Genomic DNA, 26788 nt, shown 5'->3' on the forward strand with positions numbered 1-26788 from the left:
GCAATTCTCTCAGTCAGTTTCTATCACTGTCTCTGCTTCTATCTTCCTGTTTTCATTCTTTTGATTTCTCTGTCTCTCTCTCTCTCTCTTTGTTTCATCTCAAATCCCATTTTTTCTCTACCTGCCCCTCTTCATGGCTGGCTCTGTCTATCTGTCATACCGCCTCCTGTCTCTGTCTCTACTGGTCTTGGGCTGGGCCCGATGTGGGGAGGACCATCTGCAGCCCCCTCGCCTCAGTACAAGGAAGGCGTAGGGGCGTGTGGGGAAGAGGGGCGGGAGGCCACATGTAGCGGGTACTGGGCTGGGATCCCGTGAGGAACCTGCTCTTCCCTCTGTCCCGACCCTGCCTGCTGGTCCAGCCCACCAGTCCAGCGCCATCACCATGGAAACCAGCAGCCGACTTCCTATTGGTGGGCGGGAGAAGACAGGGAGGGGGAGGGGAGGGCTGGCTCTCCCCTGCTCATCACCCCCATTCTGAGGCTCAGCCCTCCTCTGCGCCCACCATCTCGGGGCTCCGGGACTGTAGGGGACCCTTGCAGTCCCCAGAGCTGAGGCCAGCAGGGACAGAGACTATGAGGCAAGCAGCCCACCGACCCAGGCCTCCTTAGGACCAGCCGGCTGCCCAGCAAGCGGGAGAGCAGCAGCAGAGAGAGGGGCAGGAGATAAAGGACCACAGCGGACGGTCGAGGATCACCCCCAGCAGCTCCCGCACACCTTAGCCAGGCTGAGGGTCGTGATGGAGAGCCAGACTCACAGACGCTGACGGACACACAATGACACCGATGCACACGGCTGCACAACACTGAGCTGCTCAGACACAACCAGTGACAGCATCACACACTGCCACAGCCCTGCAATACAGACACCCACACACATACAGAAACAACTGGTAACTCCGAAACAGGCAGACGGTGACACACAGAGCCACTACCCCCAGCACACACGAGTGGGGGCACCTGTCCTCCAAACACACACAAGACAGCGCTGACCTGAACAGACAGGGCTGGAGACACACGCAAACCCTCAGCCAGGCGCTGCTGTTGGTGGCCTCTGCACATCCTCCCTGCCCCCACGGGGACACCCTCGCTCCTCCACACACCCGCGCACACACATAGCCACGAGCAAACATAGCTCGCATACCCCTAGCTTCAGCTCTGGAAGCTCGGACTCCTGCAGCCTCCTTTGTGGGTGAGGAAGAACAGCCAACCTCGGATGGAGCCTCGGTGAAGCCAAGAGCTCAGAGAGGAAAGGGTCTGGCCTGGCATGACCCTCGCCAGCCCCTCCATTTGGCTGGGTGATGTCCCCCGGCCTGGGTCCTGGGGCCCCTTGGCAGTATCATGGAGCAACTGACACCTCTCCCACAGCTGGGGGACCCCAGAGCCATGGAGCCGTGGGCCCTGCCCGCCTGGCAGAACTGGACTCCAGGCCAGGGGAGCGAACCCGGAGGCGCAGCCCCAAGCATTGCTGAGATCCCGGCAGCTGGGCAGGTTGGAGAGCTGAGGCCCGGGGAGAGCTCCGAGCCGGAGCCTGAGGGAGCCCAGAGCCCCGGGGCTATGGGGGGCATTGACCCTGAAGGAACCAAAACCGGGCTGAACAGCCTGGGGCACCAAGCAGCAAGCTCCAGACCCAGCTGCCCGAGGCTGGAGGACGAGGAGGTGGAGGCTCTCCCTAAGGTAAGGGAGCTGGGGAGGGCTGGGGTCTCCAAGGTGGGGCCTCTACTGGCGCCCTCCAGCCTGGGCACGATATGTAACCCTGCTGCCCACTCCTCCTCTCCTGGCCTGTCTCTGTGGGTCCTTCTCTGTGACTGTGTGTCATCCCTTCTCTGGGCAGGAATCTCAGTGGCTCCATTTTTTGCCATATGTCTGTCCTTCTGACTCTCTGCCTGTCTGTCTACATCTGGCCCTGCCCCTGCCCCTTCCCTCCGTGAGTCTTTCCTTAACAGTCTGTCTGTCTGTGTCTCCTCCTCTGAGAGTCTCTGTCCTTGGGGGTTGGAGGATCCTGGGGGAGGTGGGGGTGGTGGGGGTGTATGGTGGAATCAGAGACCAGAGGAAGCAGATTCAAGGGAGGGGGCTCAGTGCTGGGTTGAGCCAGGAAGGATAAGGTTTGGGGTAGGTGTGAGCAGCCTCCTATAGAAGATGGAGGGACCAGGGCTTTGGGGGAAGCAAGGGGCCAGAGCGGCCAGAAGGAGCCTGGAGGGGTGGGGCTGGGAGCTTGAGCTGGCATTTCCCAGGGAGAAATGGGCAGAGATGGAAAGAACTGGGGACTAGCAGAGAGGGTCTCAGGGCTAGGGGAGGCCGGTGGGGGCCCCTTCTAGGCCTCTCATGCTCCTCTCTGAAGGCCTAGGACATGGGGGAGAACCTTCTCGTCTCCATGTCTCCTTAGACCATTGGGGGGCAGGATGCTTCCATAGGAGGGCTTTGACAAGGCAGGGTGTGTTTCTGAGGTGCCGTGTCCTGTCCTTTCCCATGCCAGGGCAAGCTGAGCATGGGCTTTGGGGACAGGCCCAATCTGGAGCTGCTGAGGGCCCTGGGGGAGCTGCAGCAGCGCTGTGCCATCCTTAAGGAGGAAAATCAGATGCTGGTGAGGCTTGGAAAGAGAGTCCTGGGTCCTGCTTGGGGCTGGGGGAAGGCAGACTCAGACACCCCAGCCTTCTGCCTCAGTGCCCTCCTCATCCCATAAAGCATCCCTCCAAGTGGGGGCTGCATGGAGGTGATATGATCCCAAGATGCAGAGAGGGTGAACCCCCACTTAGAGTACCCAAGGACTCCACTGTGAGCCCAGGGCTCCAATTCAAGTCCTGGACAGTTAGGATTGGGTCTGCGGGGTGCTCCCCGCACGCCCCAATTCTGGCTGACCCCTTGTCAGAGGAAGAGCAGCTTCCCTGAGACAGAGGAGAAGGTGCGGAGGCTGAAGCGGAAGAATGCCGAGCTGGCGGTCATTGCCAAGCGTCTGGAGGAGAGGGCCCGGAAGCTGCAGGAGACTAACCTGAAGGTGGTGAGGATGGGAGGCTGCTGGATGGAGGCTGGGTGACCAGGGAGAGGGGAGCCAGGCTGGGCCTGAGGGAGTGGGGTTCGGGAGTCATGGACTCCTGGCACCCAGGAAAGCGGGAACGCAGGGGCCAAGGTGTAGAAAGGGCAAATGCTGGCTGGGCTAGGAGGCTGAGGGTTTCTGGAGTTACCGGAGGGAGGGAAGCGTTGGGCGTTCCTGAACAGGTGGGGAGTTTCTGGATGACCACGTGCTGGTGCTGGCTGCAGCCTCCCGCTGAGCTCATCTTTGGGTGAAGGGCTGGTGGGGGCAGGGATGAAGACCCATGACAGTGGCAGCCCTCAATTAGCAGCAGCCTTTGGGCCTAAACTAGGATGTGGAGTTAACCCTTCCAGTCCTGTCTGAGAATTGCTGGGATGGGTCAAGTGAGGCCAGTGGTCCCCTAAAGCCCCAGATATAGGGTAGAAGCAGGAGGCCATACTTCTAGGTTTTCATCCGAATCCCTCCGTTGGGAGGAGCTGAGGAGTGGGGAGAAGTGCCCCAGCCCTCAGATGACCGTGGGCCTTACTCCTCCTCTGGCCAGGTGAGTGCCCCTGTGCCCCGTCCTGGGGCCAGCTTGGAGTTGTGCCGGAAGGCCTTGGCCCATCAGCGAGCCCGGGACCTCAGTGAGACAGCCAGCGCCCTGCTGGCTAAGGACAAGCAGATTGCTGCCTTGCAGCGGGAGTGCAGGGAGCTGCAGGCCAGGCTCACCCTGGTTGGCAAGGTGCGAGGAGGCCCTGGTCACCCCTTCCAGTTCAGCCCTCCGCAGGGCCACCTGCCTGGCTTGCGGGATGTGGACGAGATGTTGATGAGATGCAAATGAAGCGGGAAGGTAGAAGCTGCTGGGGAGTAGGTTCCCCTGGCAACGGCCCAGGTGGGAGCGGGGAGAAGGAGCCTGAACTGAAGGGGGTGGAGCTATGAATCCCAGACCTGGGAATTTCTGTGCTCCAGGCTTCAGGCTGTATGCCAGCGGGTTTGGCTGTACGAATCCACGCATACCTCACACTTGTGTGGAGCGATGTTCACAAGGCATTTTAGCACAGTGCCGGGCACACCGTGAGTGCCCAGTAAATGAGTTACTCTGACGTTCTGCACACGGGCTCGCGGAAGCATGTGGCTGTGCACGCGTGCACCTATGGCGAGGCATGTATGCATGGGAGGCTGTGCACGTTCCCGCGCATCGGAGCCGCTCCGGCACCGTGGAGCGCGGGCTCCGCCGGGGATGGTGGGGGGCGGGCAAGGGTTAGGCCTGACTCCTCTCCGTGTCCCCCAACCAGGAGGGCCCCCAGTGGCTCCACGTGAGGGACTTCGACCGGCTGCTCCGCGAGTCCCAGCGGGAGGTGCTGCGGCTGCAGAGGCAGATCGCCCTGCGCAACCAGCAGGAGCCACCCCCGCCGCCCCGGCCCCCGGGCCCCGCTGCCCCGGCCAGAGCAGGGGCGCCCGCCCCCGGGGCCCCGGGAGAGGTGAGCTCTGGCGCCAGGGCAGGTGTGTAGGCGTCCGGGGATGGGGGTGGGGGAGGCTCTGGTATCTCTCCCTGCACAGCGCTCGGAGCCCCGAGGACTCGGTGGTGGCGTGCGCGCTCCAAGGGCTGGGGAGCTTTCCCGACCCCAGGGGGCAGGGTCGCCCGTACCTGCGCTGAGCCGGACCCGGGCGACTCGGGGTCCGCCCTCCGCAGGCCTGCTCCCCACGGGGCCCGCCCCGTCGCCCCTGCCGCGCCGCCAGTGGTACGGCCCGGCTGCAAATCCGCGGTTGCCCTGGCAGCCGCCCGGGGCCCAGCCCGCGCCGCCGCCTCCCGCCGCCGCCGCCGCCGCCGCAGCGCGGGGACGCCCCCTTCAGCTCCCGCCTGGTCCTCCAGGCCCGGCCCCGGCTCCCCGGGGGTGGCGGTGCGTCCCCCTCGGCTCCAGGTACGAGCGATCTTCGCTGGGTGCTGGGCGTAGGCGGCCTCTGTCGCGAGGGCTTGCGAGCCCACTCCGGACCCCCATAAGTTATAGGTCTGGCTCCTCTCCATCCTCTCTACTGGGTCGGCACCTAGGTTCACCTCGTTCTGGAAACAGGGGTGGGAGAAGGTGGATTCCATAGGGACCAAGGCCTCGGTGCGGGGTGGGGGTGGGGGTGGGGGTGCTTCTTGCTCAGATTTTGCCCCTCTGCTTGGCCCAGGGAGGGAGATGCGGCTCCCATCAAGGCCTGTCCTCCCCTAGAGTTTGCACAGATAAATCTGAAGTGCGACAGGGTGGGCTTGGGGGAAGCTAGGAGGAGGGTCTGGCCAGGCTTGCACTGCTCTAGGCAAAGCCCAGGTTTGGATGATCCAGAATTCCTAGCTCTGGGAGCACCGCATCCCTGGGGGCTCAGGCAGCCTCCTAGTTCTCTGCCAGTCACTGAAGGACACCCAGGACAGTTATTGAGTGCAGAGCAGGGCTGCTGTTGGAAGCTAAAAAGGGAAAGCTTTGGCCTGGATAAGGGACCCATCTCCCAGGGCACACATGGGTCTCAGGATCTCAAAGCAGTATGTCTGGAGGACACAGGGGCACAGCCTCTGCACTCCCACATCAGCTGGAGGCATGGGCAGGCAGCACCCCCTTCCCTACAGCCCCCATTCCTGGGCAGGGATCTCTTTGCTGACCGTGAGATGGCATGGGAGCCTGCCACAGACAGCCTGGGCAGAGGGGCAGGCTGCTCTGAGGCCCTGAGATCTTGGGTGCCAGCCTCCCCACTGCCCCCTGCGTTTGCAGGCCAGGCCCCAAGAGGATGTGGAAACCCCACCCACGGGCCTAGGGGAGCCAGAGAAACAGCAGAGGGTGCAGCAGCTGGTAAGTCCCAGGTCAAGGGCTGGAGGCGACCAGTTTTGGGCAGGTCTGCCTTCTCACATGAGGAGCCCTTGGTTCCGACCCCGCAGGAGTCAGAGCTCAGCAAGAAGCGAAAGAAATGCGAGAGCCTGGAGCAGGAAGCCCGGAAAAAGCAGAGGCGATGTGAGGAGCTGGTGAGCTCCCGAGGGCCTCCCCGAGGCCAGCCAGGTGGTGGGCTCCCTCTCAGCTCTGCTTTCACCCTTCTTGTCCTTCGGGGCTCTCCTGTCCTGTTTGGCGCAGGGTCCAGGTGGGGGAGGAAGACCTTGTCTGGGAGGGCAGGGTCCTCTGTGTGGGGAGAGGAGGGGTGTAGGTGCCAGACCCCCGCCCAGAGCTCCCCTGGTCTCTCAGGAACTGCAGCTGAGAGAAGCCCAGAATGAGAATGCCCGCCTCGTGGAGGAGAATTCTCGGCTCAGTGGGAGAGCCACGGAAAAAGAGCAGGTAGCGGTTCTGCCCACGGGCTGTGGGGCTGGGCTTCGCTGGGGCCCTGGTCCCTGGGCAGGGGGCTGTCTTCTGTGTCCCCTGAACTGGGCCAGAGTATGAAGGGTACTATTCCCCCTGGTGAGGGAGCTGCTGGGACGAGGCTCACACACCCAGCTCCCTGCCACTCCCCCCTCTCCAGGTGGAGTGGGAGAATGCAGAGCTGAGGGGCCAGCTCCTGGGGGTGACACAGGAGAGGGACTCGGCCCTTCGCAAGAGCCAGGGCCTGCAGAGCAAGCTGGAGAGCCTGGAGCAGGTGCTGAAGGTGAGGAGATTGCATAGGTGGGGGGAGGGTCTTGGTCCCTGATGCAAGGAGAAAGTGGGACGGTAGAACGTGCCCTATGTGGGGCACTGGGGTCTGAGCCCCAGTCCTGGCACCACCAGCCTTGCCCCTCTCTGGCCTCAGTTTCCTTCTTAACAGAAGGCATCTGGAACACATGGTGTCCAGAGCTCCCACATCTTAGATCTACAGAAATGGTGGAGCCGGGCTCTGGCCTTGACCCAAGGTCTTGTGTTTTAGCACATGCGGGAGGTGGCCCAGCGGAGGCAGCAGCTCGAGGTGGAGCATGAGCAGGCTCGGATCAGCCTGCAGGAGAAGCAGGAGGAGGTCCGGAGGCTGCAGCAGGTGGGGGCAGGGGTGAGGGAAGGGTGGTAGGCTGCTGGACTCCTCAGTCAGCTGCTTATCCAGTGAGCATTTACTGAGCACCCACTGAGTGCTAGGCTTTGTGCTAGGCACTGGGGACAGCGGTGGGGAAAGATCAGGTCCCAGGCCAACCAGCAAATAAGCAGATATGCAAGTGAGGCAACCCCAGTCACTGACGGGCCCTGGTGGGGGGAAGTGAGCAGGGTGGTGTGACGGAGTGACTAGGGTGGGGCCAGGGGCCACTTTAGAGAGGTGGGCAGGGAAGGCCTCTAATACGTTAAGGGTGTGAGGGAGCCGGCTGAAGAGCACTCCAGGTAGGAGAGTTGAAGCGCAAATGCCCTGTGGCAGGAAGAGCACGGGGGTCCAGACCAGTTGGCTAGATTATAATAGGTTAGAGAACAGCAGGAATAGGCAAGAGCCAGAGCTTGTCGGGCCTTAAAGAAGAGTGGGTATTTTGTTCTCTGAGGGGTTGGAAACTGTTGGAAGGTCCCAAGCAGGGGAGTAGCATGATCTGATTAATCATTTTAGAAGATCACATGAGCAGCACTGTGGAGGGTGGATTGGGGGAGTGGGTGAGGAGGCAGGTGGTCAGGTGTTGGGGCTGCTGCAGTTCAGGAGGGAGATGACGGCCGTCTGGATGAGGGTGCAGGCGATGCAGGTGGAAACAAGTGGAAGGATTTGAAGTATATTTTAGAGATGGAATTGACAAAACTCCATAGGATTCTAGTGGAGCTCCTGCTTCTTTTAGCCATTTGCTGAGTAAACCCTAATGGAGTGTGGGGCTCTTCACTCTCTAGGAGGTGATGGATGAAGGGGCAACAGGTGTGAGAGTTAGGGAGTCCTGAGTTCTGAGCCCTGTCTTGGCTGAGTTTGGGTTATGTGTTAAACATACAAGTGGACACTTCAAAGACAGTTGGATCTATGGGTTTGGAGTCATGGGGAAGTTGGTCATGGAGATAGGGTTCGGAGTCATCAGTGTGTCCAGTCGTGTGACTAGATGGGACTCCTTGGGAGAGCAAAGAGTGTAAAGTGCCCTGTGCCCATCCCTGTGCCCTGTAGCACCCTAACACTCAAAAGGGGCAAAAGAAAGGGAGCAGGTGAAGGAGGCTGAGAAGGAGCGTCCCAAGAGGTAGGAGGGAAACCCAGAGGGTGGATGTCCCAGAAAGAGAGAAACAGTATCAGACGTGCCTCTCCTTGACACCGTTACCTTCTGGCCTAAGGTATGGTTCTGGGGTGGGATCTGGGAGGGAGGAGCCCTCAGCCTCCCCCTTCCCAGCTCCCCTTTCCTTTTCTTCCCTTGCTTTGCCCTTACGGCTCCCCCCTCCCATCCATCTCCCTCTCTCTCCTCCCCTGTTACTCACCTTTCCTCTCCAACTTTTGCCTCCTCCTACCTGTAGGCCCAGGCAGAAGCCAAGAGGGAACATGAAGGGGCTGTGCAGCTGCTGGAGGTAGGGTCCTTGGAAGTGGCCACCAGCAACACCAGTTTGGGGAGAAGGCAGGGACGTTCAGAGAGGGCTGGAATGGACTGTGTGGGTGTGGAGGGTGTGGGGTTAAGGAAGGGCCCTTAGGTGCTCCAGAGCCTCGGGAATCCCTTCCACTATTGGCCTACTTCTTAGGCAGGGGCACAGCTGGGCAGGGGCTCCTGGGTCTGGTGGCATCAGCCCCCACTACCCCCCACCCCCAGAGGCTGCCTTCACCTGAAATACCCTTCCATTTAGGAGCTGCTCAGTCAGTCCAGGGAGCCGACCAGGTGGTGTCCACTTGGGCCCTTGCTCCCTCTCTGCGCGGTGACCCACAGGGTGAAGGGTTCTAACCTGTCCTCTTTGCTTTCCTTTCCTGCCACAGTCGACCCTGGATTCCATGCAGGTACAGCCTCCTGACCCCCCACCTCCCTGGGTTGTCCCCTCCCATGCACCTGTCCAGGCTGCCTGAGCTGGGTCTCCTGCCTCAGGGCCCAGTGGTCCCAGCTCTCATGTGGAACAGAGGAGGGTGTAGCAGACCCGAGGACCTGTAGAAGGACTGGCATTCCTGCGGGACGTGTGGGCCACCTCCTCGGCCCAGAGCTGCCACAGTGCCTGGCAGATGCGGGGCCGACCCTCCTCTAAAACATAGCCGCTCAGACCATGAGGAAGTTCCTCACCAGTCTAACCCGTGACCCTCTTGATATTGGCCAGGAGAGAGTCCCAAATGTTGGGACTTTTCTGATACTTGAGAAAAATTCTTGAGAATTGGCTCCTTCCTGCCATAAAGACGTCCCTAGCTCCTGTGCAGGATCTCTCTTGAGGGTGGGGATTTGGGTCACTGACTGAGAGGGTGACAAGCAGCAGAGCCAAAGAAACTCCTGAGGAGATACTGGCAGTGGAGCCGGGAGTGGGAGCCATTCCTTTTGGCCCGGAAGCGACAGGAAGGAGCGAGTGCCACTGCCTGGGGTGTGAGGGTGTGCGGAGTGGGGGGTGGGTTTAGCCCTTCTCGGGAGGGTTGGGAGTGAAGCCCGCCCACAGCTCTGGTGTTTCACCCCCAGCTCAGACACTGTTAAGGCAGTGGGGCAGCCGGGTGAGGGCTGGTGCCCAGGCCTAGGGCTGGGTGGGTGGAAGCTGAAGCCTGGTGGTGGGGGCTCAGGATGGACTGGGCAGCTTTGCTGGGCCTGGTGGCTTATGGGAGGTCTTGGCCCAGGTCCGGGTTCGAGAGCTGGAAGAGCAGTGCCGCAGCCAAACAGAGCGCTTCAGCCTCCTGGCACAGGAGCTCCAGGCCTTCCGCCTGCACCCTGGCCCCTTGGATCTACTCACCTCTGCCTTGGGCTACAGTACCCTTGGGGACCACCCACCACCCCCCTGCTGCTGCTCTACCCCCCACCCCTGCCGTGGGTCTGGCCCCAAAGGTAAGTGGACCCCAGTGACATTTTGTCTGGAATGCTTTTGTATAGAGCAGAGACTTCAGGGTCAGAGAAAGCGCACAACTCACCCAAAGTCACACGGCAAGTTAGGGCCAGGCTGGAATAAGGCTCTGATGGGGGAGAAATGAGATCACAAGAGTGGCTCTCCTGGAGTCTGGCCAGGCATCTCAACCACTGCTCCTCTCCTTCAGCAAGACCTCTGTGGTTATGGCTGGGAATTGGACACTAGGAATCAGCAGCCAGCAGTAAGGATTTGTAAAGAGCTGGGCTGGGCATCAGTCAGATCCGGAATCCCCAGCCCCTCTCACTTAACAGCCCATGTGATTTTGAGTGTGCTGCTAAACCCGTGAGCTCTGGTTTCCTAAGCTGTAAGATGGGAATAATTCAGTGCACTTCATTGACCTGCTCTGAGGATCATGCGAAATAATGTACGTAAATCACTTCCACCTCTACTTAGTAAGTTTTCCTCAAATATTTCCCTCTTGTAAGGAAACGTGGCTATGGAGGGCCTGACCCCATATCCAAGCAGCCACCCCCACCCTTGCTCCCTAGTCCCTCCTCAGGTCACAGATCCCATGTGCCATCTTCTGTTTAGACCTTGACCTCCCTCCGGGCTCTCCTGGGCGCTGCACCCCAAAGTCTTCTGAGCCTGTCCCTGCAACCGTTGTCGGGGTCCCTCGAAGGACGGCCAAGAAGGCAGAGTCCCTCTCCAACTCCTCTCGCTCTGAATCCGTCCACAACAGCCCCAAGTCATGCCCCACACCCGAGGTCAGTGCTGGGGAGGGGCCTGGGGTTGGCCCTATTCTCCTCTGGGGTCCCCAGGGGTTGGGTGGCTGCTGGGCCTTGTGGGGGCCCAAGTTGGGAAGTGGAGCCAGGCCCTGGGAGAGAAGGGCCTGCAGATTCCTCTTTATGGGCCAGGAGCTCGGGTGGAGGCTGCCCTGCTCTCCAGGGCTCACCTGCCGGCCCTACTCTGGGCCGCCCAGCCCCACCCCTCTGGGGCTCACAGAGGCCCTGGAGTCCTGAGCCGGATGGAGGGAGACGCTTGGGCACCAGGATCCATATAATGAGACTGTTCATGTGAGTGTCTGTAGCAGAAGCAGATGGTTGTGTGAGAAAGAACACGGGTTCTGGGATTCAGATCCCAGCTCTGTTTTAGGCAAGCAAGTGTCTGACTCTTTCTGGGCTTTAGCTTCCTTGTCTGGATTTTGGAGCTAATAGGACCTGCCTTGAAATGTTGTTGTGAGGGTTACATGAAAAGATAGAAGGAAGAGCACTACTGCAGGACGCGCAGTAGGTGCTTAACATGTGGCCGCTATTATTATTACCAAGTGCTTGATCACCTTGTCCCTCTCTCTACTTCTTCCTAAACCTCAGAAATCCCAGGGGGCAAGGCAGGAGCAGCCCTGCTGACCGGGGTTGGGGAAAGCGGTGGAACCCAGCCCCAACCTCTGCTGCCCCCTTGTGGGATGGAACGATGGTGCGGGCTTTGGCTGTGCCGTGGAGGGGCTGCGCTGTCTGCCCCCAGGGTGCCCCCCTTACAGGGGCTTCTCAGGACCTTCTGCCTCCTGACTTCCAGCTCTTCACAGTCGGAGTGCTTTGCCGTGTTTTTCCCTTAAAGAGACAAACTGCCGTTGGACACCCACTGTGCATCAGAGTGGTTGGCTTCCTCTTCAGTGGGGAACGTGGTCATATTTACTGGGATGGTACAGTAGAGGTCAGGGCTCAGGAGAGATCCAGGTTATACTCACTCCCCTTTGCCAGGGCAGCTTGGCTCTGCCAGGATCTGCTGGCTTGGGTGCTGCTTTAGAAAACACGGAGGCTCATTGCTGCTGGCCTTATCCAGCATGTGCTGTCCTTTCCCTTCTCAAAGTGGTAGGTCCTCTGGCTCATTCTGGAAACCTGCCTGTTTTGCCGTTGGCCCTGGAGCCTGGAGAGGACTGGCCCTTTCTGTTTGCCTGCAGGTGGACACAGCCAGTGAGGTGGAGGAGCTGGAGGCAGACAGTGTCTCCCTGCTCCCAGCAGCACCGGAGGGCAGCCGCGGAGGAGCCAGGATCCAGGTGTTCCTAGCACGCTATAGGTGGGACCCTCCCCTCGGCCCCCCATTTCCCTAGTGTTTGGGGTGTATGGGAGGAGGGGCCGGGTGAAGATAGAGGCTTCTGGAGGTGGTGGGCGTCGTTCAGGGATCCCAGTTGGACATGTCCTCTTTGCCCAGTTGGGCCAGGTGGGCACAGTTAGCGCTCTACTTGACTGACGGTGAAAAACCAAGTCTCCATAAAGGCCTAGTACAGCGGGAGAGAGAAGACGGGATGTGGGGGTAAGATGTGGGTCGCTGTCCTCTTCCTCCTCTGCACCTCCTTCAACAGCTACAACCCCTTCGAGGGCCCCAATGAGAACCCAGAGGCAGAGCTTCCGCTTACTGCTGGCGAGTACATCTACATCTATGGCAACATGGACGAGGATGGCTTTTTTGAAGGTAGGAAGGTGGCAGGGTTATTCTGTCCATCCCCCTGCTTTTGAGCCCCTCTTCACAAAGACCTCCACCCACCCACACGGTCTCCCTGGCATGCTCAGGCCACCAGGACGTTTCAGACTCAGCGAAAAGGCATATGGAGACCTGGCAGCCCACACAGAAGGGGTCTAGAAAAGGGAGCCACTGTCTGACTGCAGACCTACCCCAAGCAGGGCAGGGCAGTGCCTGCCACAGTCCAGATGATGAATGGGGTCACGGGGAATTTTGGCTGATTTGCTTTTGGGCTTCCAGACAGGGCATGGCAGTGCTTAACACTAGTGACCTTGAAGTTGGGCATGTAGCAAAGATCTGAAGCTGGACTCCAGCTGGGTGTGGGGGAGGGAGAACTAGGGTCCAGAGCCCAGGAAAGGGTGTCAGTGAGTAGTCAGCAGGTGTCAGGGCCCAGGCAGGGCGTGGGCTTCAGGGCAGTGCTCCAGGGCCTGTGGGAAGCTCAGACACCTGAACAGAAGCCCCATTACTGAGACTGGGCAATAGGGTGGGGCCTGCCGAAGAAATGGTCTTGGGAGACCCAGGTTGGCCCTGGCCAGATAGCGGGGAGAACGGCCCTGGGCTGAGACTGGGTTGCGGTGTAGGCAGGGCAGGGTGAGGGCCATAACCAGGGGCGGGGATTGAGGAAAGAGGTTAGATCTGAATCCATAACACCCAAAGCTTTGGGTTTGAAAGGCCAGGTCTTCAGTGCCCACTCAGCATGCCTTCCCCGGGCCCTGCATCTGTTCTTTGAGTAGCTGCTGTGAACTGCGGGGGAAGAGCTAAACTCCTCAGAGGGATGGGTGACCGAAAGTGGGATTAAATATTTCCCAGAAAACGACTTTTTAAATGAAAAAAAACAAAAACAAAAACCCAGAAGCCAACAACTTTTCTTGGAGGGGGGCAGCAGGAACACAAATGTTCACTAAGCACAAATGATTAGAATTTGAACTATATGATCTGGGATAGGTTTAAAGGCTCATGGAGACAACAGGGGCTGGGATGCCATGTTCATCATCACACTTAGCTAAGCAACTGCTTCTTCTATGACTGGTCCTGCCTGGACTGCTGTCGGTGGTTTGAGCTTCGGGCATGTGTGCCTGCCTCTGACTAGGGCTCCAGCGCCAGCCCATCAGGGCGGTAGATGTGCTTAGCGTGGAGGCTCCTACCTTCTTAAGTGTTAGTGCTGACATTAATATTCTCAGGCTCCCATGACAAATTACCAATAGAAATGTATTCTGTGACACCTCTGGAGGCCAGAAGTTTGAAATCAAGGTGTCGGGAGGGCCACACTCCCTCTGGAGGCCCTAGGGGAGATTCTGTTCCCTGTCCCTTTCAGCTCCTGGTGGTTCCAGGTGTTTCTTGGCTTGTGACCACGTCACTCCAGTCTCTGCCTCTGTAGTTACGTTACCTCCTCCTTCTCTTCTCTCAGTGTCTCTCCCTGTGTGACTCTTATAAGGACACTTGTCATTTGATTTAGGACCCATCCATATAATCTGGAATGATCTCATCTCAGGCCCCTTAACTTAATTACATCCGCAAAGATGCTTTTTCCAAATAAGGCTACACTCACAGGATCCATGGGTTAGGATGTGGAACTACTTTTGGGAGGTCACCGTTTGATCCACTACAAGTGCTTATATTCTCTAATGTATTGAAAATCACTATTGTTTCTTCAAGCTTCCATGCTTTCCCCCCACTCCTAACATAAGCAGAGAGCGAGGGTGTTGGGGAAGCTGGAAGCCCCCCCCACTGCAGCTCAGACCTGTCTTCCTCTTCAGCACCCTCTTTCTTAAACCCTGGCCTCTGCTTTCCCTTCCTCCTAATAAGGCATAGCAGCCATTGGCTCATCTGTCCCCTGGGAATCCTTTCCCTTCTCCCAAATTAGCAGTGACAGGGCATGCTGTGTGCCCACTTTCTTCCTTCCTTGACATCCCTCTGTTGTCATGTGTTCAGGGGAACTGGAACTTACCTTTGGTCAGCGCCTGGACTGACCACCAGTCATGTTCCTAGACACAGGCTCGCTATGGGTCTTCATCCCTTCTAGAACCATATGGGAATCTGTTCTCTGGCACTTAGGCCTTTTGTGGCTGAAGAGTCCTTCCCTCACCCTGATCAGGTGGTGCTTTCCTCTCCCTTTGAGGATGTCTGTTTTCCACAAAGGGAAGTTCAAGGGCGCCCCTGTCCCTACTACTCAGGCCCTTGGAGTTTGAAAGTTTTCAAATGTACAGAAAAATGAAAGAGTAATACAGAGAATACCTATATACTCACCACCTATGTTCAACAGTTGTTAACATTCTGCCATATTTGCTTTTTCCATCTGTAGGTTAAAAATGAAAAGTGATGTAAAAGAGAGTTGTAGACATCATGACATTTCGCCTAGCCCTTCTTCAGCATGCATCTCCTCAGAACATGGTTCTCGGAGAGCCTTGTGGTGCTAGCACCTGGGAGCTTGTTAGAAATGCAGACTCGCAGCCCCACCCAGACCTAACTAAATTAGAATCTGCATTTTAACAAATCTTGAGGCGATTCATATGCACATTAACATTTAAGAAGCGCTGTCCTAGATCACCACGGTACTGTTATTACACCTACGAATATTAGCAATGACTCCTCTACTGCAGATGTTGAGTGTTCTTGCCTTTTAAAAGTGCTCACAGATAAATGTTGGTTTGGATCAAATGCTTAAGATCACCCACTAACCGTTGCTAAAATGCATTTATTGGACTGGTTTTTCTCTACCTCCTCTCTGTCTTCCCCTTCCCTGCCCTCCCTCTGCCAGGGGAGCTCATGGATGGCCGAAGGGGCCTGGTCCCTTCCAATTTTGTAGAGCGTGTGTCCGACGATGACCTCCTGACCTCCCTCCCTCCGGAGCTGGCCGATTTGTCCCACAGCTCAGGCCCCGAACTCAGTTTCCTGAGTGCAGGCGGGGGTGGCAGCAGTAGCGGGGGCCAGAGCAGCGGGGGACGCAGCCAGCCCAGACCTGAGGACGAGGCTGCGGGGGATGAGCTCAGTCTGAGCCCCCAGCCTGAGGGCCTGGGCGGGCCCCCTGCTGTGCCTTATCCACGGGGTCTGGTGGTCCTCAGGCAGCTGGCCCACAGTGTGGTGCTGGCCTGGGAGCCGCCTCCTGAGCGAGTGGAGTTACGCGGCTACCATATCTGCGTGAACGGGGAGCTGCGTCAGGCCCTGGGGCCGGGGGTGCCCCCCAAGGCTGTGCTCGAGAACCTGGACCTGCGGGCCGGGCCCCTCCGTGTTTCTGTGCAGGCCCTGACCAGCCAGGGCAGCTCCGACCCTCTTCGCTGTTGCTTGGTGGTGGGTACCCGGGCCGGGGTGGTACCTAGCCAGCTGCGGGTCCATCGACTGACAGCCACGTCTGCTGAGATCACCTGGGTGCCCGGCAATAGCAACTTGGCCCATGCCGTCTACCTCAATGGGGAAGAGTGCCCCCCTGCCCGCCCCAGCACCTACTGGGCCACCTTCTGTCACCTGCGGCCTGGCACTCTCTATCAGGCCCGAGTGGAGGCTCAGCTCCCACCTCGAGAGTCCTGGGAACCAGGCTGGGAAAAGCCGGAGCAGCGGGCTGCCACCCTGCAGTTCACCACACTCCCAGCAGGTATGCAGGCTTGCTTGGGCTTTGACGCTCTGTAATACTCAGAAGGCCAGACCAGGGGAAGTGCATTTTCAGGGAAGTGGGAAACGAGGCTGGTGCCTCTGCAGGTGAGTGTCCTGCATACCTGGGTCTGGTACCGTCCCCCCCTCAGGCCCACCTGATGCCCCCCTGGATGTGCAGATTGAGCCGGGACCCTCCCCTGGAATCTTGATCATCAGCTGGCTCCCAGTAACAATTGATGCTGCTGGCACTTCCAATGGCGTCCGGGTCACGGGCTATGCCATCTATGCTGATGGGCAAAAGGTATGGCCTGGGGACTCTGGGTCTCTCCTTGGGATATGGGTCTCTCCTTGCCGTGCTCAGAGACCTCATCTCCCCAACCTGGCACAGAGATGCCCTGCCGCTGCCATTTGGGCACTGGGTGCCCATTTGGGCAAGCAGATAGGTCGAGGGCATGGGCTTTGAGAGCAGACAACTGTGATTCAAACACCAGGCCACCACTGAAGCCCTGTGGCCAGGAGGATTAAGTGAGATAAGACATGCCAAGGCCTTAGTGTGCTGCCTGGCATCATGCTGACTGCCGTTGCTAACCATCATCATGTCTTCGACTCAGCCACCTCCACCTCTACCCTCTACCTGCAGATCATGGAGGTGGCGTCACCCACAGCAGGCAGCGTGCTGGTGGAGCTGTCCCAGCTGCAGCTGATGCAAGTGTGCCATGAGGTGGCTGTGCGCACCATGTCACCCCACGGCGAGTCAGCTGACTCCATTCCAGCTCCTGTCCCCCCAGCCCTAGTGGCGGCCTGCCTACCAGCCACGGTCTCTTGCCCCTCACCGCGGCCAGGCTCGGAAGCCAGACCACCCCTTGCTCCAGCCTCCCCGGGGCCTGGAGACCCCAGCTCTCCCCTCCGGCGCCCTGACCCCCACGGAACTCGAGAGCCCCCCGGGGCCCCCCCAGCAAGCCCTCCCAGAGAGGCAGCAAAAGGATCCCCCGAGGAGCCCCCAGCACCTTGCTCCCAGGTACCCTGCTGGGGAGAGGGGGAACAGGTGGAGGCTGGGACAGAGGCTGAGGGCTTGGGCCCTTCCTCAGTACCCACCATTCCAGGAGGAGGCTGGGGCAGCTGTGCTGGGCACCTCAGAGGACGGGAGGGCCAGCGAGCCAGCTGTGGGAGAGAGAGCTCCTGACCCTGCAGCTTCACCACTGGCCCAGGAAGAGGCCCTTCTGGCACCCTGCTCCACCCAAGGAGCTCTCGCCCAGCGGGTGCCCTGTGCTGAGGCCTGCCGAGGAGGAGAGGCAGGGTCTGGGCTGAGGCCCAGGGCTGAGGTACGGAGCTGGGGACACACTGGGCCACCCAGAGAATTGGGGCCTGCCTCCCTCCCTCTGCCAGCCAAAATCTGGGTGTCCTCTCCATCTAGTTTCTGTTCTGGTGTGTGCTCCATGTCCGCTTCTTTGTCACTTTGTCTTCCCAGATTCCTCTTTTCCTTTTGGCTACTATCCTCTTCCCCCCACCCCCACCCTTGTGCACACCCCCCATTTGGGACATGACTCTCTCTCCCTCTGCCAAGGGACCCCTGTCATTCCAGCTAGGGCTGATCCTACTGGAGCCCCCTATGCCTCCTCAAACCCTTCCCTCTGTCTTCCTTTGTCTCACCTCTTGCAGAGGGAGGACACGGCAGAGCTCGGGGTCCGTCTGGTGAACTCCCTTGTGGACCATGGCCGCAATTCAGATCTCTCAGACATCCAAGAGGAGGAGGAGGACGAGGAGGAGGAGGAAGAGGACCTGAGTTCCAGGACTTGCTCTTTCCAGAAGCAGGTTGTTGGCAACAGCATCGGGGAGAATGGGGCCAAGGTAACGGGGTGAGGATGGGCTCGTGGGCCCTAGACCTCTGGTTCTCGGGTCTCTGTCCTTCGTGTCAGCAGCTGCTCCAACCACCACTGAGTGCCAGCAACATTCTAGGTGTGTGGCCTGGGCCCTGTCCCGAGCAGTAGATAGGAAGTTACTCAGGATTCTGCCCTCCTGGGAAGAAAGGAGAGGCTGAGGAGCCCTCTTCTGCCCCTTCTCCCGCTCCAGCCTGCCACATGCAGCACCCTGGTCTCCTGAGATCCTTTCTGGGAGCCTCTGGGGAGGGGTGGGGAGGCCTCCCTGCTGTCACAGGTGTGGTCTGCTCCCTGCTGCTCCTGTCCCTCGGGCCCCAACATCTGTGCAGCCTGTTCCTGGGGTGTGTTCTCTAATTCCTCCTCTGGCTGTGCTCTGGACTTGCTGTGTGGCTTTGGGCCAGCCCCCTCTCTGGTCTTTCCTCTTGTAGGAAGCTGAGGGAGGGCTGTGGGGTTGCATGGAACCCCTCCCCTCATTTGAGGACAAAGGTCACAGCTGTCTCCTCTTCCCACGGACCTCTCTTCCCCACTGCCCTTCCCCCCAGCCCCAGCCCCAGCCTGACCCCTTCTGTGAGACCGACAGCGACGAGGAGATCTTGGAGCAGATCCTGGAGCTGCCCCTCCAGCAGTTCTGCAGCAAGAAGCTTTTTAGCATCCCTGAAGAGGAAGAAGAGGAGGACGAGGAAGATGAGGGGGAGGATGAGGAAGACGAGGAGAGGCCAGGGGCAGGCTGTTCTTCTCGAGACCCCGGCCCACCCGAGTCTGCATTGCTGGGGCTGGGCTGTGACAGTGGTCAGCCTCGAGGACCTGGCCTGTGTCCCTTGTCTCCAGAGCCCTGCAGGGGTGGGGACCGCCTGGAAGACATACCCGGACTAGTTGGTGGAAGCATCCGGAGGAAAGGAAGTGGCTCCCCTGAGAAGCCCCCAAACCGCAGGCGGTCCCCAGATCCCCGTGAACACTGCAGCCGACTTCTCAGCAACGGCGGGCCCCAGGCCTCCGGACGACCGGGCCCCACACGGGAGAGGGGCAGCCCCGCTGTGGGCGAGGGGACCAAGGGTGGGCCAGAGGCTGGTGGGAGAGGGCGGCCGGCCCCTTCCCGGAGATGCTCCCGTGGCCGGGCTCCAGAATCTAGCCTGGCCGGCTGCTTCTCCCCCAAGTGCTTGGAAATCAGCATCGAATATGATTCTGAGGACGAGCAGGAGGCGGGCAGCGGTGGCATCAGCATCACCAGCTCCTGCTACCCTGGAGATGGGGAGGCCTGGGGCACGGCCCCCATAGGAAGGTCCAGGGGGCCTCTGAAGGCCAATTCGGGCCCCACCCCCTACCCACGCCTTTCGGCCTGGGAGAAGGGGGAGCCAGAGCGGAGAGGCCGCGGTGCGACTGGCAGAGCCAAGGAGCCACCCTCCCGGGTCCGTGCCCACTGCCCACCCTGGCAGCCCCCTGCCTGCTGCCGCCTGGTGGCTCTGCTTGCTGCCCACCAGCCACTCCCATTCCACACTGCCGCCTCCATCCGCAGAGGTGGGGCTGGGCCTCTGGGCTCCCTCACCCGCCTCCTCCCACCCGCATTCCACTGCTTTGCTGCTTCTGCCTGTCGGAACTGGGATGCACAATATTCTGTTACCGCTAGTCGCCAATTGCCGCCAGCCAGCCCCCTGCCTCTGGGCAGGGTGGCCCTGTGCTTAGCTTAGTTACGTCTTCAGGACACTGACGGTGATGTCCAGCATCACCCGACCCCGATGCTGAGAAGAGGCCCTCCTCTCCCATGCTCCTCGGCCAGCTCTGAGACCCTCCCTCTTCTGCACTCACCAACAAGGGTGGCCGGAGCCGGGGTCTCCCCTTCCACCCTTCCTCCCCCCGTGGGGGTGTCTGATGTCTCCGAGAGATTGGGCCCAGGCTCCAGGAGAGGAATGTTGTGTCCCGGCTCTGCTGTGCTGCTTATGCTGACGGGGCAGAGCTGGGGAACGCGTGTGGGGTCCTGCCCCTGCTGATGCCCCACCAGCGGCTGGTGTGTCACTTCTGCTCTCTGCTGCGCTCTCTTTGCAGGCAACAGAGACTGGGGAGCCCAGAGGGCAGGACAGCTCTGGGCGGAGGGGCCCCCTGCGGAGAGGGGCCCAGGCCCCCAGGACGGGCGGTACCGAGTTGGGTGAGCACCCGAGGGGGGCTGGGTGAGGCCGAAGGGGCCTTTCCTGACCTAACCCTTTGGTGAGACCTTACTGTCATCGCTCTTTCCACAGCCTCTCTGAGGAGCCCCCCGGCAGAAGCGCCGGTTTACCAGGACCTACCTGTCAGGGCCTTTGTGGCTCTGTTTGACTATGACCCGGTGTCAATGTCACCCAACCCTGACGCTGGGGAAGAGGAGCTCCCCTTCCGGGAGGGCCAGATCCTGAAGGTGACTGACTGATTGTCCAGGTCCCCCACCCTCTCTCCTCTCCTGTACTGGAGGTGTCCTAGCCTTCACGGGGTGACCACAGCTTCCAGAGCCAGAGTCCTGACTCTGACACTTGCAGCAGTGTAACCTTGAGTAGATGCGCTAGCTGCTTTGGACCTTAGTTTCCTCAGTGGTAAAATGGGGCTGATGTTCATGTCCACCTTCCAGAGATGGTTGAGGATTAGGTTCAGGGCATGTGGGTTACTTCAGTGGCCCGGGCACACCGCACAGTGTAACTGCTCCTGGTAACGTTACAGTTTTCACTGAGTCTCCAAGTATTTACTCCAGGCTTTTTGCTGCTGTTCAGAGGTTACAGAGATCTAGCCTGGGGTGGGCTGGGGGGATGGACGTGCAGGCAGTTAGTGATGCTGTATGAATCCTTATTCTTGGCTGTTTCCCCCTGTTTCCTGTTTCACGACTCACAGAAGGTAGAGCATTCTTCTTCAATTCTGAGTGTGGTGCTGTGGGGCTCAGGGCCTTGGAGCCAGGGAGCAAGCCGTATTGGCCTCTTGAGATGACTGGTCTTTGCCTGCAGGTGTTTGGGGACAAGGATGCCGATGGCTTCTACCGCGGTGAAGGTGGGGGTCGGACAGGCTACATCCCCTGCAACATGGTGGCTGAGGTGGCTGTGGACAGTCCCACAGAGAGACAGCAGCTGCTCCAGCGGGGTTATTTGTCCCCAGATATTCTCACTGAAGGCTCAGGTATGTCCTGCTGCTGTCCCTTACCTACCTCCCACCACCCCAGTTCCAACTCAGTCCCTCCTGAGCCACCTGTATGTCCAGGGTGGCCAAGGAACATCATTTATCCGGAGTCTAGCAGAACCTGTAGAGCCTTGTAGAGACCAGTGTGGCCAGTGTGGCCACAGCAGTTAGCTTGCCACGTGGAACGGGGGTCTGTTGCAGAGGGGATGGGCCATGAAGTTTGGGTCCTTGAGGTCTAGGATGGGAGAGGAAAGCCCTTTAGAAACTTGAGCACAAGAACCCTGGCACAGTCCAAAGAGGAGACTCCAGAGACACTATTCTGTCCCCCTCCCTTGCCTCAGTTTCTCTCTCACATATACTTGCCTTTCTGGATCAGGGAATGGTCCCTTTGTGTATTCTACAGCCCGCACAGCTGGGCCTCCCCCCAAGCCCCGCCGCTCCAAGAAAGGTGGGTGAGACCCCCTTCTCCCTCGGGGTCTGTGAGGATGAGTGGGGGTGGGGAGCACTGCTTGGCTTTCTGGGGAGACATGAGTGGGGTTTTGAGCAGGTAAAGGGAATTAGGGCAGACCTTCATCCACATCCATTCCCTCCACTGGGGAGCGTCCTTTTAATGGGGACGGGGAGTGGTTTGCCGGGGCCTCTGCTCCAAAAAGCACCTGACTGTAAATTCTGTGCAGCCTGGAGCAAGTCCTTGACCTTTTCTGGGTCTTAGTTTACTACCAAATCCAAAGGGCTGGGCTCTGTTCCCTGAACATCTTTTCTCCTGTATCCCCTGCGTGAGACCGAGCATCCTGCCTGCCCTGCACCACCCCCAGCCTGGGATGAGGAGGGAAGTGAGGGGCAGGGCTCACCTGCACATTCTCTCCACAGCTGAGGCAGAAGGCTCTGCCCAACCCTGTGCAGGTAGGGGCCATTCCTGTGCAGGGGAGACTGGGGAGAGGTGGTGTTGGGTGGCCCCTCTGGGCTCTCTCCAAGGGCTGCAGTTAGTGGAGAGGTAGTGAATAGGGGCTCAGCAGTGTGGAGGATGGTATGGTGTAGGGGGTCCAGAGAGTCTCCAGTCCTCTCCCCCTTCTCCTGCAGGCCGCCCCCAGCAGGTCTCCTCTGCCAGCTTGAAATCCTCCCGTTCCATGGTGGCTGCATTTGACTACAACCCTCGGGAGAACTCCCCCAACATGGATGTGGAGGTGAGGACCCCCACAGACAGCCCAGCCAAGGGGGTGGTGCACGGCCTCCCCAGGGCTGACGTCGGCCTCTTGGGCTTTCCACAGGCAGAGCTGCCCTTCCGGGCAGGCGACATCATTACTGTGTTCGGTGACATGGACGATGATGGTTTCTACTATGTGAGAACATGGCGGGGGGGCGGGGAGTTGCTATATATACCCCCTTCACCAGCCCTTCCAGGGAGGGCTCTACCAGAGCCAGGGACAGGGATGAGCAAGGGTTCCTGAAGGAAACCTGGAAGAATGGACCAGGCATTGACATGGACCAGGCCATGACAGTGACGTTGACCTCAGACTGTTCCCCCAGGGGCTCCAGGGCTGAGGGGGTGGGGCTGAGGCCTCTTTCCTAGTCTGAGCCTCATCAGCATCTCTTCCCCAGGGGGAGCTCAATGGACAGAGGGGCTTGGTTCCATCCAACTTCCTGGAGGGCCCTGGACCTGAGGCGGGCAGCTCAGACAGGGAGCCCGGGACATCCCAGGCCGAGAGTCAGGTCAGTGAAGAGCTGGGCTCCCAGTGAAGAGTTGGGGCTGTACCCTGCCAGAGTGGTGGTGGGGGCTCAGACAGTGTTGTGGGAGGGGAGCAGTTGGCTATAATCTGGGGGAGCACTGTGCAGGGTGAGGCTTCGAGGGAGAGCCCTGCCAGGGCCAGCTCCCTCCCAGTATGTGCCTCTCTCTGCAGAGGAATGACGGCTGTGACCCTGATCCCAGGTCCATCTTTCCCAGCTACCCGCGCCCCGCGGGCTGATGTTGGTGAGGGGCCTTGTGAAAAAGGACCCCTCTAGCCCTCACACCTGTAACTAGTCATAGCCCGGGTTTCAGGGAACCTCCTACCCTGTCTCCCAGGTGTCTTTTAAAGCCAGTTGCCCAGCAAGGCCCAGCAAGCTTCCTGGGTCCTTGTTCTTAGAGCTTGCTTCTCCTTGGGGTGGGTGGAATACAGCTGAGTTAACAGCCTGACGGCGCAGGGAGAGGGGATGGCTCCTGGCCCCAGTGGGAAACCCTGGGCATCTGTCCGCAATATTTACAGAAGCAAAGGCTGTGCAAAGCAGGACCAGTTCCTGCGAGCTGAGTGACCTGGTGACTGGGCAGGGAGTATGTGAGTCAGTCCATAACCCAACTCCTCTCTTTGTTCCCTGTTCTTCAGAGAATGAGGAGGAGACGAGTCCAGTGCTAGATGGAGATAGATATATATAGAGAGAGCAACATGTAAGTGGGGGACTGGCCCCCTCTGTTCATGTGACTCCCCACTCCTTACGTCACCATAATCAGATAGCACTCCTTTGTCCTGAATACTGGAGCTGACCTGGCTTCTCTGCTTTCTCCTAGGGATTGGGGGAGGGAGATCTTGCTGTGGAGCCAGATCTGGGTGCAGGATCATCCTCTCCTTTTGTTTTTACCTTGGGCAGTGCCAGCTGCTATAGGAATACATGTCATTTTAATATATAATGCCCCATATTAGCTGACTCCTCATATTCTATAGCTCATGCGGCTTATAGAATGTGGTGTAACATCCATATTGTGACTCATCTGTGTATTATGATACCATATGACTATGGTATTATAATATTGTGATTATTATTGGTGACAGAAGGATGATACGGTAATTCCACCAGTAATAATAGTCTCCCCACCCTTGTCCTCTGCATCATGACCTGTTAGGGGATCAGATGCATGATTTTACTTCCAATTCTCAATTTTCTCTGCCAGAGAGAATAAAAGGGGGGCTTAAACGATTGAAATGCATAGAAAACCCCAAACCATTCATCTCTGGGGCTCAGAGGCCCCTTCGTTTGTTTCCCCAGCAACCCCTCCCTCCTGGGATGCTATGAAAGGAGCCCTGGGAAGGCGTGGCTGGTTAGTAGTAGACACCTTGGCCTCTAGGTGCCGGCAAACCTCTTTGAGGGCAGGCCCTGCCATGTCACCAGGGCCTTGGGTTGGGGGGTCCTAGGCTGGGCACCCAGCTCTCCTGCCTCTGGTCTGGGCTTTATGGCTGGCTCTGGCCAGGAGACTGCCAGGCTGTGGTGGTGAGTCGGGGGCAGGCATTGAGGAAGGGACTGGAGGGCAGGGGTGGGGAATTCGTTGGCCGGCAAGATCTGATTGGGCTGTGCCAGGCACAGGAGGTCGAGGTAAGGATGTGGGAATGGGGAATAGGGGTAGGGAGGCTTCCCGGTGGCTCTCCTGTTCACCCAATCCCTGTCCTTTAGGCCACTAATGGCACTGGCTGGGCCTGTGCCAAGGGGAGCCATTCATGGTTGCCAGTGGAGCTAGGAGGAGGTTCAGCAGGGGACATATGCTGACAGAGGCAGCAGGGCAGCCTCCAGAGCTAGTGGTGGGGCTGAGTGGTGTGGCTCTGGCCCTGGCTCCCCACAGCCCTCGGAGAGGTCATTTAAGGAAGAGTCCCAATCTCTTCCTCATGGGACTGGAACACTGCATCTGCTGGACTGGCTGAGCATGCTGCTTCTGTCTGTGAGGCGCTGCAGGAACTGCTTTCCCTAGTGGGGCAGGGGGGTGGCGGTGGCTGCTTCTAAGTGGTCCAGGTCTTCCTTGCTGGGAGGGGGTGACATGGGGGAATTGGGGGCACCCATCCCGAGGGGTAGGTCCGAGGACTCCTGAGCTCTGTCAGCCCAGTACCCTTTAGGAAGACCCAGAGAAGGGGAGCGGCTTGCCCAGGTTCTGGAAGCAGAACTGGACTCTATGTCTGTCCCTCTGACTCCCAGCTTAGTGTTCCCTCAGCATTCACCCCTCTGAGCTCTGTGTGTTGGGGGAAGTGGGGGGGGGGGGTAGTGGGGCTCTGGTTCTTGACCATGGGTCTGTGACATGGAGGGCTGTAAGTACCTGAGATTGTAGGGCGAAGGTGTCAGGTTGGGGCAGGGAGCCAGGCCTTGACCTTGTCCCTTTTCTCTCACATTTCAGGACTGGGCCAGCTCAGCACAAGGGCCCCTACTGCCCAGAGGCTGGTCCTGTGCCCCTGGCCCTGGCAGCTTCCCCACAATTGAACTGGGGGGGCCACAGGGCACAAGCGAGAAGGTGTGGGGTCTCCTCTCCAAGGGAAAACAGCTCCTAAGGAAACTGGGCTCTGGGAAGAAGGAGTGATGCTGTGGCCCGTCTTGCAGGCAGAAGTGGCCCCCTGAGGCCCCTGGGGTCACGGGGTGGGGAAGGCCTTGGACGCCCATTCTTCTGAGTTAACGCTGTGGCACTTGGATGGGAATCAGAGACTCTTTGAAGGTCAGAGCTAGATGAGTCCTCAAGGATGAATCCTCTGGAGGGGCACCTTCCTCTTATAGGAGGGGAAACTGAGCCGCAGAATGAGGAAATCACTCGGTCAAGGTTGCTGAGCACCTCAGTCACAGAGCCAGGACCTGTGACTCCCCGTCCATCCACCTATGCCTACTTTCCCGCCACACGATGCTAGTCCCTTCTTTGATCCTCCCCGCTCCGATGGCGCAGGCTATCCTGACATGTCTTCCTTTCCCTGAAGGCAAGTTTGCACTGGATCCCCTGGAGCCCCCCTCCCCACGGGGCAGGCGGGCGGAACCCTGTATATATGTACATACTCAGTGCCTCAGTCCAGCCTCCTCCACCTCGCTTCCACCGCACAGGCCCAGGAAGGAGACAGGCCATGCCAAAGCGGGCCTAACCCCGCTCCATAGTGCTCCACCCCTCCCTGCCAGCCCGGCCTCCTGGCCCCTGTGTGTCTCACCCCCAAAGGCCCTGGGGCCAGCGGGCAGAAAGCAGGAGTTGGGTTTGCCTTATTTTGCTCATTGGATTCAACTTCTCGTTTGCATCATTTTCCTCTGGCCCCTGTTGGAGTCTGGGGGCTGAGGAAGAGGACAGATTTATGCAGCTATTTTCATACATTCCCTGTCCAGAATGGGGTAGAGAGCTCTCCACCCTTACCCTCACCACCCCCTCTAACCCTGCGGCTGGGTGAGTGTCTCTGCATGTTTCCTTCACTGTGGTGGGAGATTGTTCGACTGAACCCCCACCCCCGGCCTTGGTCTCCAGGGGTGTGGAATGGTGGGGGTATTTGTTTAAAAAGACATTTTATTATAATAAAGTCTATTTTCGCAAAACCCATGCTGGGCTCTAACTGGGGCAAAGGACTCCTCGAGGGGCGGGTCGTGCTGGGCTTTGCACTTGACTTCGGAACTCAGAAGTTACATCCGGGGGTGACTGGGGCAAAACCAATGGACAAGAACACCAAGCAGCTCTTGAGTTTCTTTTCCACAGACGGTGTGGCAGCTTCCCGAGCCCCTGGTGGCAGGGCCGGGTGTTTGGAGTTGTGCGGCGGGGTTCTGGTGGGAGAAAGAGACCTGGCGAGGGGGCGGGAAACCCCAGAGAAGGCACCAGTTTCAGGGCGGCAGACTGAGCACCTCCTGCAATGTTGATTTTCCTGTACTAAGTGCATAGAAACAACAGATGTAAGAAAAATGCAAGGAAACTATATAGTTCCACTTGAAAGCAGGAGGGCGGGGTGGGGGGGACTCTTAGTAGACTAGAACAGCAGAGAGAGGACAGAAAAACAGATGGGAGAACGTCCCCAGAAACCTCAAAGCAGGGTGTGTGTGTGAGTCCCG

The 26788-nt window shown here is 58.9% G+C and overlaps 1 protein-coding gene across 5 annotated transcripts; it reads left to right on the forward strand.

The window, feature by feature from the left end:
- The first annotated feature begins 453 nt into the window (after nt 1-453).
- TSPOAP1 (TSPO associated protein 1) lies at nt 454-26284 on the forward strand. 5 transcript variants are annotated; one of them, XM_086686859.1, is made up of 32 exons: nt 455-1673; nt 2473-2580; nt 2866-2994; nt 3569-3748; nt 4302-4487; nt 5754-5831; nt 5918-6001; nt 6216-6305; nt 6487-6609; nt 6865-6969; nt 8385-8435; nt 8833-8853; nt 9661-9865; nt 10476-10648; nt 11842-11957; nt 12244-12353; nt 15160-15990; nt 16139-16290; nt 16630-17007; nt 17093-17311; nt 17649-17837; nt 18409-19272; nt 19907-20006; nt 20098-20252; nt 20827-20995; nt 21372-21443; nt 21866-21898; nt 22076-22179; nt 22264-22335; nt 22595-22705; nt 23356-23417; nt 25125-25263. In XM_086686859.1, exons 1-31 carry the CDS (start codon nt 1338-1340, stop codon nt 23383-23385), a joined length of 5574 nt encoding a protein of 1857 aa, XP_086542985.1. In that variant the 5' UTR covers nt 455-1337; the 3' UTR covers nt 23386-23417; nt 25125-25263. The 5 variants fall into 5 exon arrangements, with proteins under 5 accessions (XP_086542983.1, XP_086542984.1, XP_086542987.1 ...); XM_086686857.1 differs by lacking the exon at nt 23356-23417 and having other exon boundaries at nt 454-1673; nt 25125-26284; XM_086686858.1 differs by lacking the exon at nt 23356-23417 and having other exon boundaries at nt 454-1673; nt 2866-2991; nt 25125-26284.
- Nucleotides 26285-26788: the final 504 nt, after the last annotated feature.

The sequence above is a fragment of the Puma concolor genome, chromosome E1, assembly GCF_028749965.1.
Source record: "Puma concolor isolate L17-30 chromosome E1, mPumCon1.1.hap2, whole genome shotgun sequence".
NCBI lineage: Eukaryota > Metazoa > Chordata > Mammalia > Carnivora > Felidae > Puma > Puma concolor.

What these genes read in the sequence shown, in the direction of transcription:
- TSPOAP1 (XM_086686857.1), top strand. Translation starts at nt 1,338, where the DNA reads ATGGAGCAACTGACACCTCTCCCACAGCTGGGGGACCCCAGAGCCATG. An exon ending in AGCAGAGGGTGCAGCAGCTG is followed by an intron (nt 5,832 to 5,917) that starts GTAAGTCCCAGG and finishes CCGACCCCGCAG; the next exon opens with GAGTCAGAGCTCAGCAAGAA. An exon ending in AGAGGCGATGTGAGGAGCTG is followed by an intron (nt 6,002 to 6,215) that starts GTGAGCTCCCGA and finishes CTGGTCTCTCAG; the next exon opens with GAACTGCAGCTGAGAGAAGC.